Source organism: Caloenas nicobarica, chromosome 2 (genome assembly GCF_036013445.1).
Source record: "Caloenas nicobarica isolate bCalNic1 chromosome 2, bCalNic1.hap1, whole genome shotgun sequence".
Classification (NCBI taxonomy): domain Eukaryota; kingdom Metazoa; phylum Chordata; class Aves; order Columbiformes; family Columbidae; genus Caloenas; species Caloenas nicobarica.
The window spans coordinates 34,253,974-34,268,814 of NC_088246.1; the positions used below are offsets into that span (position 1 = coordinate 34,253,974).

General features: G+C 43.3%; 1 protein-coding gene across 1 annotated transcript in view; it reads right to left on the reverse strand.

The window, feature by feature from the left end:
* Nucleotides 1-6,898: 6,898 nt before the first annotated feature.
* Nucleotides 6,899-14,841, reverse strand: part of RAPGEF5 (Rap guanine nucleotide exchange factor 5) — a 164,580-nt gene continuing 156,637 nt past the window's right edge. Inside the window, exons 25-26 of the mRNA XM_065628690.1 lie at nucleotides 14,096-14,150; nucleotides 6,899-10,637 (exon numbers count right to left, since the gene is read on the reverse strand). Coding sequence (XP_065484762.1) covers nucleotides 10,519-10,637; nucleotides 14,096-14,150 — 174 coding nt within the window. The 3' untranslated portion in view covers nucleotides 6,899-10,518. The remainder of the gene's footprint in view (nucleotides 10,638-14,095; nucleotides 14,151-14,841) is intronic.

Genomic DNA, 14,841 nt, shown 5'->3' on the forward strand with positions numbered 1-14,841 from the left:
TGAAGTTTATTCATCTGTGAAGCAGGTAGAGCAACTCCTCACTGCCTTCTGGTGACTCCGAGAATTTAACTGGTTAGTGTTTTCTATGTGCCTTCAGATCCCTCTGAGTGGCACTAAATGAACAAGTTTTACTGACATTTCCTTTAGCTGCTGTTCATAAGCACTCTTCTTCCCAAGTCCAGGGAAGAGCAAGTGTTAATAGTCCCCGTCACCACCTCAGACTGGTCAATGACTGTCACTGTGAACATAGTCACAATAGCACAGTAACAAGTCTCTGGGGAGACCCATAATGAGCTCAATGCATTAGGCTCAGTGACAGGGTAAAGTACAATTCCTAACTTATGTGTGCATCTCAAACATGAGGTTTTTTATGTAGAGGAGGTTTGCTTTGGATACAATAATTTCCCAGGTTTGTGATCTAGCTTGGTGTGCAGGCTTCAGAGCAGCAGCATCAACACAGCAGTGGGAATGGCTGATCAGGGCTCTTCCTAGTCCCAACTCACAGCTGAAGTCAGCTCATCATGAAAGTATTTCCTAAAGTACTTCTGTATTAGTTTTTTGGAGACATTTGCTGAGTATGCACAATTTATCAAACAGTTACAGCTTAAACAAATATTTGACTCTTTTGGATGCTTCTTCACAACTATATGGTATGCATTTGACAAATTTTCAGTCCTTCTCACCAAGTTACACCAAAATCTGATTAGTTTTGATTTTGCTCAGAGTTCCTACAGCCTGCAGCCGCCCCTGACCAACAGCAGACATGTTCAGCCTTTCTGAATGTTGATCCTTTTAGCAGACACTGGCTTATCAACCAGCAACTCATAACACAAGTGACACCCAAATGCTTCACTGTCTCATCTATTTGCAGCTTCCATGTGACAGCACGTGGTAGTTCCAGCTGTCTGGCCCTAACTGTGCTCACAGAGTACTGCAGACACGGGGAATTCAGGGTGGTTTGCCCAAGGTGTAGAGGACATGACCCATGACGGCACAGGGAGAGCAGACCCGCCTGCAAACACCTTTGCCACGTGCGGCACAGTGTCCTGTGCCTGCTCAAGCGTACAGAGGCCAGAACATCAGCACAGCCTTGCTCCACACCCTGGTGACAGCGGCATTTAAAAGCTCTAAACTCAGGAGCAACCTGTTTTCCTTCCATAGCGCGATTCATTGGCAGCACATGGCATTTGGGATCAAAGCCCAGCACTGCTACAGAAAGCAGTTTAAGCTGTTCAGCTCTCCTCCTTATCAAAGGTTGGGTGAAGTCACAAACTATCACCAAGGCTGCCACAAGCACATGTACAACAGCACCTTCCAGAGAAAACTTGCTCCTCAGGCTCACAAAACTGGTGCTTTGATTAAACAGTGAACTCAACCTCGTGCCGTTAACCCAGCAGGCAGGGCATTTGCCTGCTTTTGTCAAACACAGCCAGAGAACTCCGCAGCGTGTTTGGAGAAGCTGCCCCAGGCCCAATGCTCACATTGCAGCCAACAGCTTCGAATGAGACACTGATTCTGGGGGCTACTGACAGATGAGAAGGCAACAGTCTTTATTCCCATTAGCATCTGTCCTGAGTGAATGTGCACGCTCATCACAAAGCCTGAAAACTAAATCCATTGGGAAACGTGCACAGAAAGGCTGAAAAGATAATCCCATGAGTCCACTTAAATGGGAATCTGAGTCAACAAATCTAATGAACTGGGGTCAGTGGACCACACAGATGACAGAGGAGCCTCTCACTGCTGTGTTATGTCCCACCGTCCCTTGAGGTCGCACAGGCAGTTTGGATGCAATAAACTGGCTCTCCAGGCACAGGATTTCACCACTAGATGTCAATGGTAACTGAGTTTTCAAAAGAAAAAAAAAGCAGGTATGCTGCTGGAAAAAGTTTATTCTAGCTGGCAGCAGCTTCTGCTGCAACCAACCACAGCCATCCAAGCCCTTTCTGGGTCAAAGCGGTAATGTACTCTTTGCGGAGATGCTCCCCATAAGAACCCTGCTTGTCTTTTAGTAACACATGGCTCCAGCAGTTTCTTGTCTAGTTCTTTCCAGGAAATGATAACTACTTTTGCCATGTTACTATCTCTCAAAGTCCTCTGAAAACCCCAAGGTTTAGTGTCTTTCCTCATTTGCATTTCTGCAAAGCCAGAGCAAGTTCCCCGGAGCCACTCAAATTGTTCTGAGGCTTAATTCAAGTTAGTAAAAAGCAGGAAATAAAATTTGCTTGGCTAAACCACTTTATACTCTTCAGCAGAAACTCTTATTTAAAAGTAAAGTGAATTATGTCACTTCAAATGAAGTAAACCTCATCAAATAAACACTAAACAAGGGTGTCTAAATGCATTTTAGACACACGAGTTTTCTGCAAATTTGCATGTTATTTTCCCCTAATAGCCCTTTCCTGTTCTACCTTTGTTATGTTGGACTTCAAATCATTCTCAGTCATTTCCTACGCCTTTCTACTTGCTTTTACCATCACATCATCATCTATTTGGACTTAGAAAGTGGCCTCCAACCAACAATGTGCCCTGAAGCTGGAACATGTAGCTGTAGCCTCAAGCCAAGCTGTAGCTTCGAGCCAAGGTCAGTGCTGGCAACCAGCATCTGCCACAGCAGTTTTCATCCCTGTGAGCGTGACAGAGCACCCAAAACCCAGCAGCCCTTCTGGTGCTGCACCATGACCAGAGGGGCTGGCCTTGTATGAAGCCCAGCATCACTAGCATATAAAGCAGTTTGCAGTTATTTGCTGCTTTAAAGTATTCGAAATTGGATTCAGTGAGTACGTTCAGTTTTGAAGCATAGCCAGGGACTCAGCCTGACAGCAGACATTTGAGCATCCAGAGTTTTTAAAACCAAAATCAATAGAAAGTCAAGTTGACCGCACACAGTCTTTCTGAATGAAAGGGGGAGACACCGTTATGACACCAGCTGGCCTTGTTCTGGTGAAAGTTCCTCCAAGCTGCTTGATGTAACTTGAAGACTTCAAACTTTTGAGGGATTTGCAGCTGAAGGACTGTCACCTGCAGCTGCTGAGCCGAATGCCTCAGCAGACACTTGTCGGTACTGCTGTCACCCCCACTGCCAGACACACTTGACAAGCCCACGCAGCCTCAGTAACAGTTTAATTGCTCATGAAGCAACACGAGCCTTCGCCTAGTGTTACAGAGAGCTCCCAGAAGCATTTGTAAAAAGCCTGTATAACTTACCAGGGAGGCACTTGATCTGAGGTTTGATCCTCACCATCCTTTGTCATTTCTAGGTCTGAATCATCCCTGTTTACACTTGCTGGTAAATTCCCCTCCAGCAAAGCACAGCTCTGTGCTTTCAAGCCATCTGTCACAGCTGGCGGTATGTCTCTCAAGGGGCACTTCGCCACTTAAGTTAAATGGGAGAGTTCTGCCACTGCCACTTCTCCCTGCTAAGTAGCTCTCCTGTCTAAACCATTCACCTGCAGAGGCAGCTCAGCACTCAGTAGGGTCAATGGCAGGACTTTTCCTTTCTTTTTTTTGTTTGTTTTTGTAGGTTTTTGTTGTTGCAGTGCCATTTATCTCATTAATTACTGCAGCTTACAAAGAGGCTGTTTGCCATCGGTAACCGTTTTGTCTTTATACCCTTACCTGGAGCAGTAGCAGTCACTCTGAAGCAGCTGTTACTGCCACTAGGGGTAGGAAAGGACTTGCACTGGTGACAGTGACAGCAGGAGACCAAGACAGAAACCTGAGCTGCTCAAGTTTTTGAAGCCCTGACAACTTTCTGCAAGAAAACCTGTTCCAAAGGCTATACAATCTGTAACCCACCTCCTTGCACAAACCATTGTTGAAGACTCATCTATTCAAGGCAGGCCACCCCAGTGACTGTCTTTCAGTGTGGTTTAGTTAATCTGGTCCTGCTTAAAAACACCATGTCTTGCTCATGCTCTTCTCTAAACTTACATCACTAAATCTACATTTTCATGCTAAAAAGGGTAAACTAAGTTTTGTTTCCTAATCAAACCTCATTCTAAACTATGCTGATTCACTATTTCTTAGCACCCCCAGGACTGCTCTGACTCCTTACTACAGAGAGCGGAGCTGAAACCTTATAGAAGGGAACCAATAGCAACAAGACCATACAGAGTACTAAAACCAACCCACAAACAGTCCTACTTATACATGAACCCAGCAGTATCTGCTTTTCCCTGCAAAGTAACAACTTAAACAGGCAAATATCCAGGTGCAATCAATCAGAGCCATGCAGAGAACACAAAGAGCTTCCCTCTCACCTGCTGGGTTTATGTGACCTGCTGAATGGCTCTCCTCTCTCCTGGCCCCAAAATGAGGTTCTTCCTAGGTATTAAATGCATGGATTTAACTCTGGGATTGTTTGGTTGTTTGCTTTGGTTTGTTTGGTTTTTTTCCTCAATGAGGATGTAAGGACAAGAGCTGCCTCTGTCCTGAGGAAGTGGGACCTGGAAAGAATCAGCAGCATGCTTCAGAGCAAAGGAATCTTCCCAAGGCTTTCAAGATGATGCCCCCTTTCCTCCTTCCAATGCCTGCATGGGATAGGAGAGGGATGGAAAAATGAGCTGAATCCCAGGCAGTTCCCAAAATGCATGGATTTGCAAAGAGCATGTGATGATCTGTACAAAGAAGATGGTGCCTTTACAGGTAAGTGGCAGTACAGACCTCTTAGGGGGACACACAGCTGCAACTGCATATTGGAAACACTCTTGAATAAGTGTTCATTGCAATGGGCAATCAAAATTAAAAGAAGGTGTGCAGACTGTATCCTTGCCATTCCTTGACCTCTGAAAGCCTCTGAAGCTCAAGCTCATCTTTGTTAGGCTCTCTGGACCTTTAGAAGGGTCTTATGAAATCCACTGACCATCTTCTAGACAAAAGAGAAAGCAGAGGAGAACACTTTTGTCCTTGCTTTAAAAATTGTTCTCTTGCCCATCCTTTGCAAGCCTCCTTAATTCTCAAGATTTTATATTAACTGCACTTCATTATTCTTTTAACTCTGCTACAACTACAGGTATTTCATGGTATTATTGTAGCACACAGGGTGCCACCACAGAACTCTCCAGTGTGAATGGTGGTCATTGTAGGTATAGAGGCAGACAGCACGTAGAGCCAGAGGAAGACTTACCTTCTCTGGGTTTTGCTGCGTAACTCAGCTGCTACCCCCATGGCAGAAGTGAGCAGGACTTCCAGGGCAGATGCTCTGTGTGGCATGAAAGCCCGTTGGGAGATGAAACACAGTAAATATCTGAGGTTTGTTTTTCAGACTGAGAGGTTTTTTCCCACCAAGAAGCAGCAGTCACCCTCATGCATGTCAGTCACACTCTGCGCAGGCCCCCGAGGAAATGGCCCCCACCTGCTGCCTCTCACCTTCCACAGCTTCTGCAGGAACAGCTCATCACAGGCCTCTCAACCACTGCAGTTAAAAATCATGCAATCCACTAAGCAGCTTAAATTGCAGGTCTTTGCCAATAAAGCTCTTTTTGATTGAGAGGAATGGAGGAGACTTGTGTGAATAGTTCAGCCAGGATGCTCTGAATGGACAACATCTGGAGTGCAGCAGCCTCTTCTTGTGGCTCTTCTAGCACAGCTGGAGCTGTAAGGTAGGTATCCTCAGCTCTACATCTTCCTATTTGCAAATCATCTGAAAGGTATTGTCACTTTAGCTTCTTGTGACAACCTCCCAGCAAGGCTGATTGATGGAAGGAGAGGCCGCCAGTGCAAAATTAGCTGTTTGCATGCAGTCATATATGGCTTGAAGTAATCCAGCTGACTAACTGCAACAGGCTAGGAGAGACTCCCCAGGTGTCCTTCTGAGCTACACAGTGGGGAGCAATGATCTCCAATGAAGGGACAGTGATGAACAGCTGGGAACATAAAGCCTTCAGCTTGCACAGCTGGATCTGGAAAAGGATGTCTGGCTGTAGAGTATCTTTTAAACATCATTATAGCGCTGTGCCAACAATTTGGGCTTGTGCTGGTTTAATTATTCTACGGGGTGTTTCAAGAATAGAAATCACTGTATCTCTGCAACCCTGAACTGCCCATGAATGAAACTCTTAGTACTTGAAAGGGTGGGTCAAAGAGTTTCAAATGATTACTGCTAGATTCTAGATTACTGCTAGATGTAAATTTTTGTGTAATTTTAACATGTTGCCATCATGAAATATACTGCTTTGAGATTGGGTTGATATTTTTGAAACACCCTGTAGTTAAAATTCTCCCTGCTTGTATATTAATACTGCCACCAATGCTTTGTAGGTCAGGCTTAAGATTAAGGTGCAGGAACTTAGAGGATTAAGTACTGCCTGTTTGTAAAGCACTTTGAACAGACACCACGCTGTAAGTACCAAGTATTATTTCTGGGTGAAACAGCCAGGTTTGGCTTAGTGGGTTCCTGGGGTCTGCAAGTGGGAAGGATGGAAGGACAGGACAAGCATCAGCTGCATTACAGCACACTCGCAGCCCATTGTGGGCTCTGCCTTCCCCACTGCAGAGCAGCAGAGAGGAAACCACACCGGCAGCGATGCCTGATGACAGGGAAAATCATTTGCTGTCCTCAGTAAGAGGATCAAGCGCTGATAAGTAAACTCCAGAGGATATGAAGATAGATTTACTCCTCCCCTCTCCCACAGGGACTTCTCATGGTGGCTCCAGGCCCCTCTTAGCACTGTGATGATAAGGCACAGCTGAGACCCCGTTAATATCATCCCTGCTTCTGAAACGCAGTACCAGCAGACGATGGACGAGCAGCTCTGAACAGGGTCAGGCTACTGAGGCACCCACATGGCAAATGTAGTGAGGGTTCATGGAACTGAACGACTGGAAGTAAAACATTTCCATTAGGAAGAATAAGCACCTGTGATACGCATGAAGGCACAGAGCTCAGATGTCATCAAGGTAGTTTTTATATTTTTAAAAGCAATATTAAAAAACACTGGAAAATGCAAGATAAGTGTAACAGTTGCTTCTACAAGTTTTAACCTTGTATTGCTTGGCCATTTTGACATATAAATTATTGCTTACTAGCTCTCATAAATACACAACACAATAATATGTACAGAGGCAGACAAGCATGAAATATGAAAGCATTGGCAACATTAATTCGGGTAAATCAGATTATTTCATACATACCAGGTCTCATAACGGTGGATAACTACTAGCTGTAGTCCCTGAGAAGTTAGGTAAATACCTTGATTTGGGATTTTCTATTTTATTACTTTTAATGCAAGCTGACAGCATTATGGCACTCAGAGAGAACGAACAGGCAGGTGTTCTTACCTCAGCTCATTGACTTCATCTCAGTATTTAACAGTGTATAAGATGACAATAAATAAGCTATGCAAATAAATATTACTCTGCTAAAATGTTTAGTATTTACATCTTTGTAATTCACAGCAGCACGCCTTATTATTTCTGATAACACCTTTTTTTGCCACTGTCATACAAATGCAATTTATTTCTATCCAAGATGGGGCTAGAATCAGAAAGCTGTGTCATAGAAATATCTAAATTTGATGCAACAAAATCCCACATCAAAGAGGTATAGTGACCCAGCTTTTTCCTTTGTTCTGTCTAATTACTTTTCCTAGTCACTAAAGAAAATCTGCAGTGTTTAACCCCAGGTGCGACTGTGATAAACTGAAATTACAAGATTCATGGACTTCATCCTAACATAAAAGCACTACTGAGTGCTTAAGGAAAAAAAAAATTAAAAAATCATACAATATCACCAGTGCCGGACCCTGGCAGAGGCTGTATAGCGTCCCCTTTCCCTTTCATGGGGTTTACTTCTAGTTCTGCTCCCAGCCACCACACCTTCAAGTGCTTGCTGGTCTGCAGCCCAGCTCTGCAATACCTCACCTGTTGAACAAAGACTCTGAAGGGCCTTTTCTTAATTAGACATACTGGCTACAGATTTAGACTGGTTGCCTTGCCTTTATGGTAACAGTTATGAGGTCCATATTTTGAATGTGAAATTGATGCACCTGCTTCGGCCCCTCAGACCAGAAATTTATATCCAAGTTACAGAGGCCACTATGAAAAGTAGTTTGGAAAGTTTTAAACAGCGGTCTAATTAGCCACAACACAGATAATGACATTAATGCTGGCTATGTGCCTTCAAACTGGTTTTACGTCAGCTGCAAGGGGTAAGCACCGCCTCACTTAGTATAAAGTTACAGAGGCACAGATTGCCAATACCTCAGCTGGCTTGAAGCCTTCTGGTACAAGTTAACCCATCCATTGACTTCAACCATTTTGAGCTGGTAGAGTGAGGAGCTTTCAAGGTGGCTATAGCATGCTTTCAAATCAAAGCCTGAGCACAGTCATCTTTCTGCTTCTGATTTTTCTTTTCCCCTTACTTTTCTACCCTTCTTTCATTTCCTTGTTTTTCATTCTTCTCTGGCACCACTGCTGCTTCACCAGCAGTAACTATCAAAACTATCACAGAGCCAAATGCAGTGAACTGAGAAACAGCCCCACTTTCTCACCCTAAATACCTTCTAATGCTCCCTCTCCCACAGATCTCAAGAGAACAAGTTGTGGACTAGAGTGTTACACCATATGAGCTAAAGCATGCAGGCTGGTCTACAAACAGGCTCCTAAAAATAACACCACAGTAAAAAAGATTTCACAAGGGGGAGCTCAAAACCCAGCAAACCACCCAGGTAATGCAGCCAGGATGGGGATTCGGGGAGTGCTGTGGCCAGAGGAACAGCTGCAGTAACACAAGCAAAAAATTGTATCTGGTTTGTGTTCTTACACTGCAAAAAGGAGCCCACCACAGCTAGTATACTCATCCGAATAGTTTTGGTCTGTTTGCACAAAATAATTATTTACAATATGTGCAGTCACATCTACAGAAGAACATATGAAATTTTTACTCCATGGCCAGCAAGAGTTTATTTTTTTTTCTTTTTACTGGGTAAAAAGAAGATTTTTTTTCTTAAAAAAAAAAAATCATATAGTATTTGATAATAACAAAGTACAAGCAAATACATTTCTGAAACATCTGTTTCCTTTACAATAGATCTATACAATATTTCACAGATGGGAAAACTGAATGCATTCCACAGATTCCGCCCCAGACTATTTGTTAAAGCTGCTTTTTTTTTTTTTTCAATCCCATTAAACCACAGATAACACAATGATGAAGAACATGCTACTTCAGTATTCCCGCATCTCAGTAAAGGAGCGTTTTCTTGGTAGTCTTCCTCATGTGGAAAACATACAATAGAGATGGGCAAGCAATGAAAAGTATCCTCCCTGCTCTGCAAAGGGACCGTGACCGTGAGTCAGTGTACAAACACATGTCAGGCTGCACATCGCCCACGGCATTCACTAGATTATTCCAGGGCAACTTCTTAGCGCTGAAAAACAGACTGACGGTGATGGTGGTGCTTAGATGCAGGTCAGCTGTAGACAAGATTTTAGAAACGCTGCCTCAGTACATGCCCAGAAGTAGTACTTTTAGCTACATGAGAATTGCTAGGGGAGAGGTGTGAGAGGGACGGGAGCAGTAAAGAGACCCTGATGCTGAGAACCTGGTGTGTTTGCAGGTAATTACACAGGTACTCTGTGAGGTGTACCCTTTGGTTCTTTGAAAACTAGAAGCATCTGCAAATTAGGTGAAGTTTTACCTGCTGAAACAGTATTTCCAGGAGGTGAGTTAGGAATGCAGGTGGATCTAGGCATTGTCTCTGAATAGACACCAAGGAGGTTGTAATCCAAGCAGAAAACAAAGCTCCTGCTATAATAATTTGTAACACATCAGCTGCAAGAGCTGATGCTAAATCTGAGACAATTGAAAAGGAAGAAAATAACAGGTTTTCAGTGTACAAACGTGTCCATAAATTGCAACAAAAGCAGATTGGCTCCTACAGTGTGTTTTATAAAGCAGATTCTTAAGGGGCCATAACAGCGTGAACTGTTTACTGCTGACCTCCACATCACGATGTACTCTTGAGTTTCATCTGGTGTGCTGTCTTTTTATATTCCCATTCTTGGTTGCCCGCACTTATCTCAAATGAGATCCTCCAGTGGACTCGGGGGAGCTGCACAGATTGCACAGTATTTTTGGCAACAACACTTTGGCAGCCTTGAATTAGCGAGGTACGTACTGTGGTGAACTGAGAATCAATCCCCTTGCAGCATGTTGCTTGCTGAAATGTTTTGCTGCTGTGACATGATGATTCCTTTCATTCTAATACTGGCAGAATCTGCATTGAAAGCTACACTGGACCAAACAATATTTCCACAGAAACCAAGCTCCTTGAGCTCAAAGGATGCTGCTCCACTCTCTCCTGTCCCGGTGACCAGTGCGGATGGCACCACGCTTGCCCTGCCGCTCTGTGAGCAGCTCCTTTGCTGGCTCTTGCCTGATTTTCCTGCGTATGTTGTGTGAGCTACTGATAAAACTCAGTAAACTGTTCTTATATAGGGAAGCAACATGCTTGGCATAAACATTCACTTAATTCAAAGTGCTGCAGTTACAAGGTTATATGAAGCTGTGTATGCTCACACTCGCGGCTCAATCCTGTGAGAAAGCTCGAACAGAGCTTGCTGGTTGTCGATGACATGCAGGTGATGGACGTATGGCTTCAGCTCATGATGCTCTTTTGAAGGAACTTCATTGCCTGCAGAACAGGAGAAAGGGGATGGATCAGAAAGCCATGCTCTATCTGCTTCTCTGTCCTGTGTGTCACAAAGTCCCTGGTGTGCCAACCTGTCAGGTGCTAGACAATCATAAAAAGACAGCCAGTGAGCCAAAGGACTTGCTGTTTAAGTGCAATGCATGAGGTAACAGCTAGATACAAAAAAGAGAAGAAAGAAGTAGGCCATCCTGGGCAGCCAGCGTGCACAAAGGAGGGACAAGTGGATGGCAAGAACCTGACTCTTCCCAAGTGGAAGATTTACTCCTGCTGGCAGCACAGACAATCTGTCCCCTGTGTGGTGCTTCAAGGTTTCCTTTGTGCTGCTCTGGCAGCTCAACGGGACCCTGAGCAGGGGTGGGTGACCCAGCCTGGAACTTTTAAACAACCTTAACACAAGTACACAAGACAGCAGGCCCCGTATAATTTCCTTCAGAGCAGGTGAAAGGTGACAGCGCAGCAGACGGATACAAAAGCTCTTCAAAGCTGCTCTGACAGGCCCCCATGTTTTGATCTGTTACGCTTTTGATTTCTGATCTAGTAACAGAGCCAAGAGTCATGCTGCCATTTCATGGGAGTTTACATGGCAAGAGGAACTAGCTGTGGAACAGATAAACTGAAAGGTGGCTTGAATAGCAGGTGTTTTCTGTTTCCTACATTGGCCTGTGGGAACTCGCTGCTCATGAAACCCTCCAGCATGCCTGGTGACCAGTGGAAGTGGAAAAGGAAAAGCCAAGCCCATGGCCATGAGATCCATCAAGACAGGCAGAGAAAACAACAAGAAACGTTTCCCACACGTTGCTGACTGCTGACAAGTGAGTGAAGCTTGGAGAGCTCTGTTCTCGTCCGTGTCCTCAAGGAATTTTTAATAACATTGCCATAAATTAAAAAAAGAAAACCCCTCAAAATTCCCTGAACCAATCAGCTTAACTCAGACACTCCCTCCCTCTCCTTTGTTTCATGATCATCCTTTTCTCCACGCTCTCCAGCTACACCAGACACTTTCCAGGAACCGAGCATCCCTCTTGTTTCTAAAGAGCGCTGCACGGTGCTGTGTAGGCAACGTGGGATGTGAGTGCAGCCAGTTCTGCCTGCGGCTCCTGGGCAGCTATTTAACTTGAGAAATGTGGGAGAGAACAGGACAACATGATAAATTTGTGTCGGGATACAGAGATGACATTTTCATTCTGAGGGAATAGGATCCCAGCAGCTGTGCTGAATGTACTGCAAAACACTTGTATTTCTCATTAATACCTGAAATGATAAGAGCTTGAACTATGTTATTTTCTCAGGCTGCTTTGCCTGGTTTTGGAAATGCTACTATTTGTTTTCAGGATTTAAAAGTATTATTTCCATTAAAAAGCCATTTCAGTCTTGCTTGGAACCTAGCCAGTTTCTAATCCAGAAAGACTTTGGCCTGCAAGCTTAATACACATGATACAGTTCATAAACAATAATAATATTTCTTGCTTAGTTTTGTTTCAATTCTTTCTTACAGTGAGAGGCCTGCTGCTCTTAGGCCAATCTGGGAATTGATGCAGTAGAAAAATTCACATTCCTGAGAGCAAAATAAGCCCACTAGAAAAGGAAACTGTCCATAAAGTCTCAATAAATATTCAGTGAATTCATTTCATGCCTAAATGAATTTAAGAAAAAAAAATGCCTACAGGGATGTCTGTATAAGCTGCTTTTTAAATGTCAGCTTCACCATAAATCAAGTCTTTGGTAAAATAAAATAACAATCATGTATTTCAAACTACTAGATTATATGATAAATCTCAGGTATTAACCTTGGATTTATGTTGCAACACTTACAAACCCACTTGGAAAAAAAGGCAAAAAACAAGATGAAAGATTTGCAGAGAAGCTGCAAAATAAATTCACATCATTAAAAGGAACCGATGCTCTATTTTATAATGCCAAATAAGAGACATTCTAACTTGCAGAGGCATTGTTTGGATTAATCAATACCTCCTTCAGCATCTGGTTTAACAGAACAAAAACAAAAGGCATGTCCTTCTCCTTTTGCCCCTCTCCCTCTCTTTAATATATATATATTTAAATATATAAATATAAATATATAAAATAACACAAGAACCATAATACTGAGCAGCCTTTGTTTTTTAAAAAAAGACTGTACATACACATGCTAATTCTATAAAACAAATGTTCAGCAAAGCTCTTAAAAGTACCTATCATTCTCCAAGGCTTTTATACACAAAAATAACAACAACAACAACAATAATATTGTCAGAGTCCATGCTGGCAGCTGATGAAAATTCAGCTGGGAAAAAAAAAAGATTCAAACTCTTTTCCCCAAGGCTGCAGCATGGTTCTGAACTTCTCTTTGGAAAAAGAGTTCTAGTGGCCTCAATAAATGACATGTTTAGTGGGTTTGGCTTAAAAACTAACCACTTCCCAAAGTAGTGTTGTGTTTATGCCCCCTTCCTGTGTTTAACAAATGCTGAGAAGGATTAAAACAAGGTTTCTCTTCTGTGAACAGCAAAACAAAGTGAGCTGGGGTCTTCTGGCATGGTCCCTTAGGGTTGGATTCTCTGGTGGATACTAAGGTGGAAACACGAAAAAAAGTCTTTTGTGCAGCTGAGGCACTTGGGACCGTTCTCATCAGCATCGACCCTCCAGCGTCTAAAGCAGGCAGAGCTCTATTTGCAGTCTTCCCCTAGCAGAGGTACGAACACAACCCCCTCTTTTCTACCTAGTCAACTACTTCAAACTACTTTCACCAAGCCCACAGGATCTTAGTGTCGTCAAGACTCCTACCGTTTTGTGAAATGTCCTTAAGAACCCAAACTAAGCAAACAATTGCTCTTGGTGAAAAGCTAAGTGAAAAGCTGTGGCGATAAATACCATCTTTTAGCTACTGGAACCCAAGAGAGCTGTGAAGCCATTACCAAAACACACAGACTAGCAGGAGACTGGGCTAACTTGGTTATAGCTGGGAAAGTGAGAACAGCAACGTACATCAGAGGCCTCCACTATTAAGTGCAGCTGGAACAGACCTCACACACTATTTCGAAGAGGTGATAATTTTTGCAGGAAAATAATTTCTAAAAAATTTGGAAGCTGTTTCTACAAATGTTTTGTAAAGTAAAACTTCATCCAACTGTGGTTTCTGTTACGTTGAGCTTCCAACAACGATGCCCCCTCTTGCCAATTGGTTAAATAATTGTTGATCGTGTTTTGCTGCTGTAGTAAACATAAGCAGTAAAGAAAGCAGGAAAAAAACCAAAAAAACCCCAAACCAACACCACCACCACCACAACAACAAAAACCCAAACAAACAAACAAAAACCACACACACACAAAAAAACCCCCCCAAAAAAACCCAAACCCCCCCCCCCAAAAAACCCAAACAAACAAACCAAAAAAACACCCTTGAGGCTGTACAAAGGCAAGATAAATAGCAAATTTTGGCTGCTCACCAAACTGGTTATTTCTGCAATGTCTCAATGACCGAACAGTATCTGCAATCATGTGCTGTAAAGACAAGATATAAAACATCAGTGCAATAATCTCAGATGGATTCTGTCATTAAATAAGCATGAAAAATTCTCCTTGCCCTGCATTGTACAGCAAAAAGCAACTGTAGTAAGGTAGAAAATGAAGACAGCAGGAGAGAAACTTTGCTCTTTGTCTTAGTGATAATAGATGATGAAACAGGGTTAGTCTAGAAGGTCCTTACTGATATCACAGAGATGAAATGAGAACAACTCCCTAAGAGCCCATGGAAAGTGGGAATGAAAAACAGCCAAACAATTGCTTATTTTCATTCCCGTGACTTTTATTAAACTGCAAACCTGCAGCAGGGAAGTCCTGTGGACTGGGTGGGTGCTCCTGGATCCAACCCCCAGCTTTAGTGCATTATCCAGGGCATTCGATAGTCTGCACTCTCTCCTTCTGTCTCCACGTGTTGTCCAATTATACTGTAAGCCCCTTTGTGGCACAGACTACACCTTAACATATATTTGTATAATGCCTAGCACAACCAGGCACCAGTATCAGCTAGGCGGTTTTCTGCAGTATGATAACAAACGTAAGAAACCTGGCCCATAGCCTAAATGCTGCAGAGCAAGCACCCCGACATCTCTGCAGACACGTACCAAATAAGACTGTACTGTAGGTAGGCTGTTTTAAGAAAAGATGGTGCTAACAGGGATACTGGTCGTTC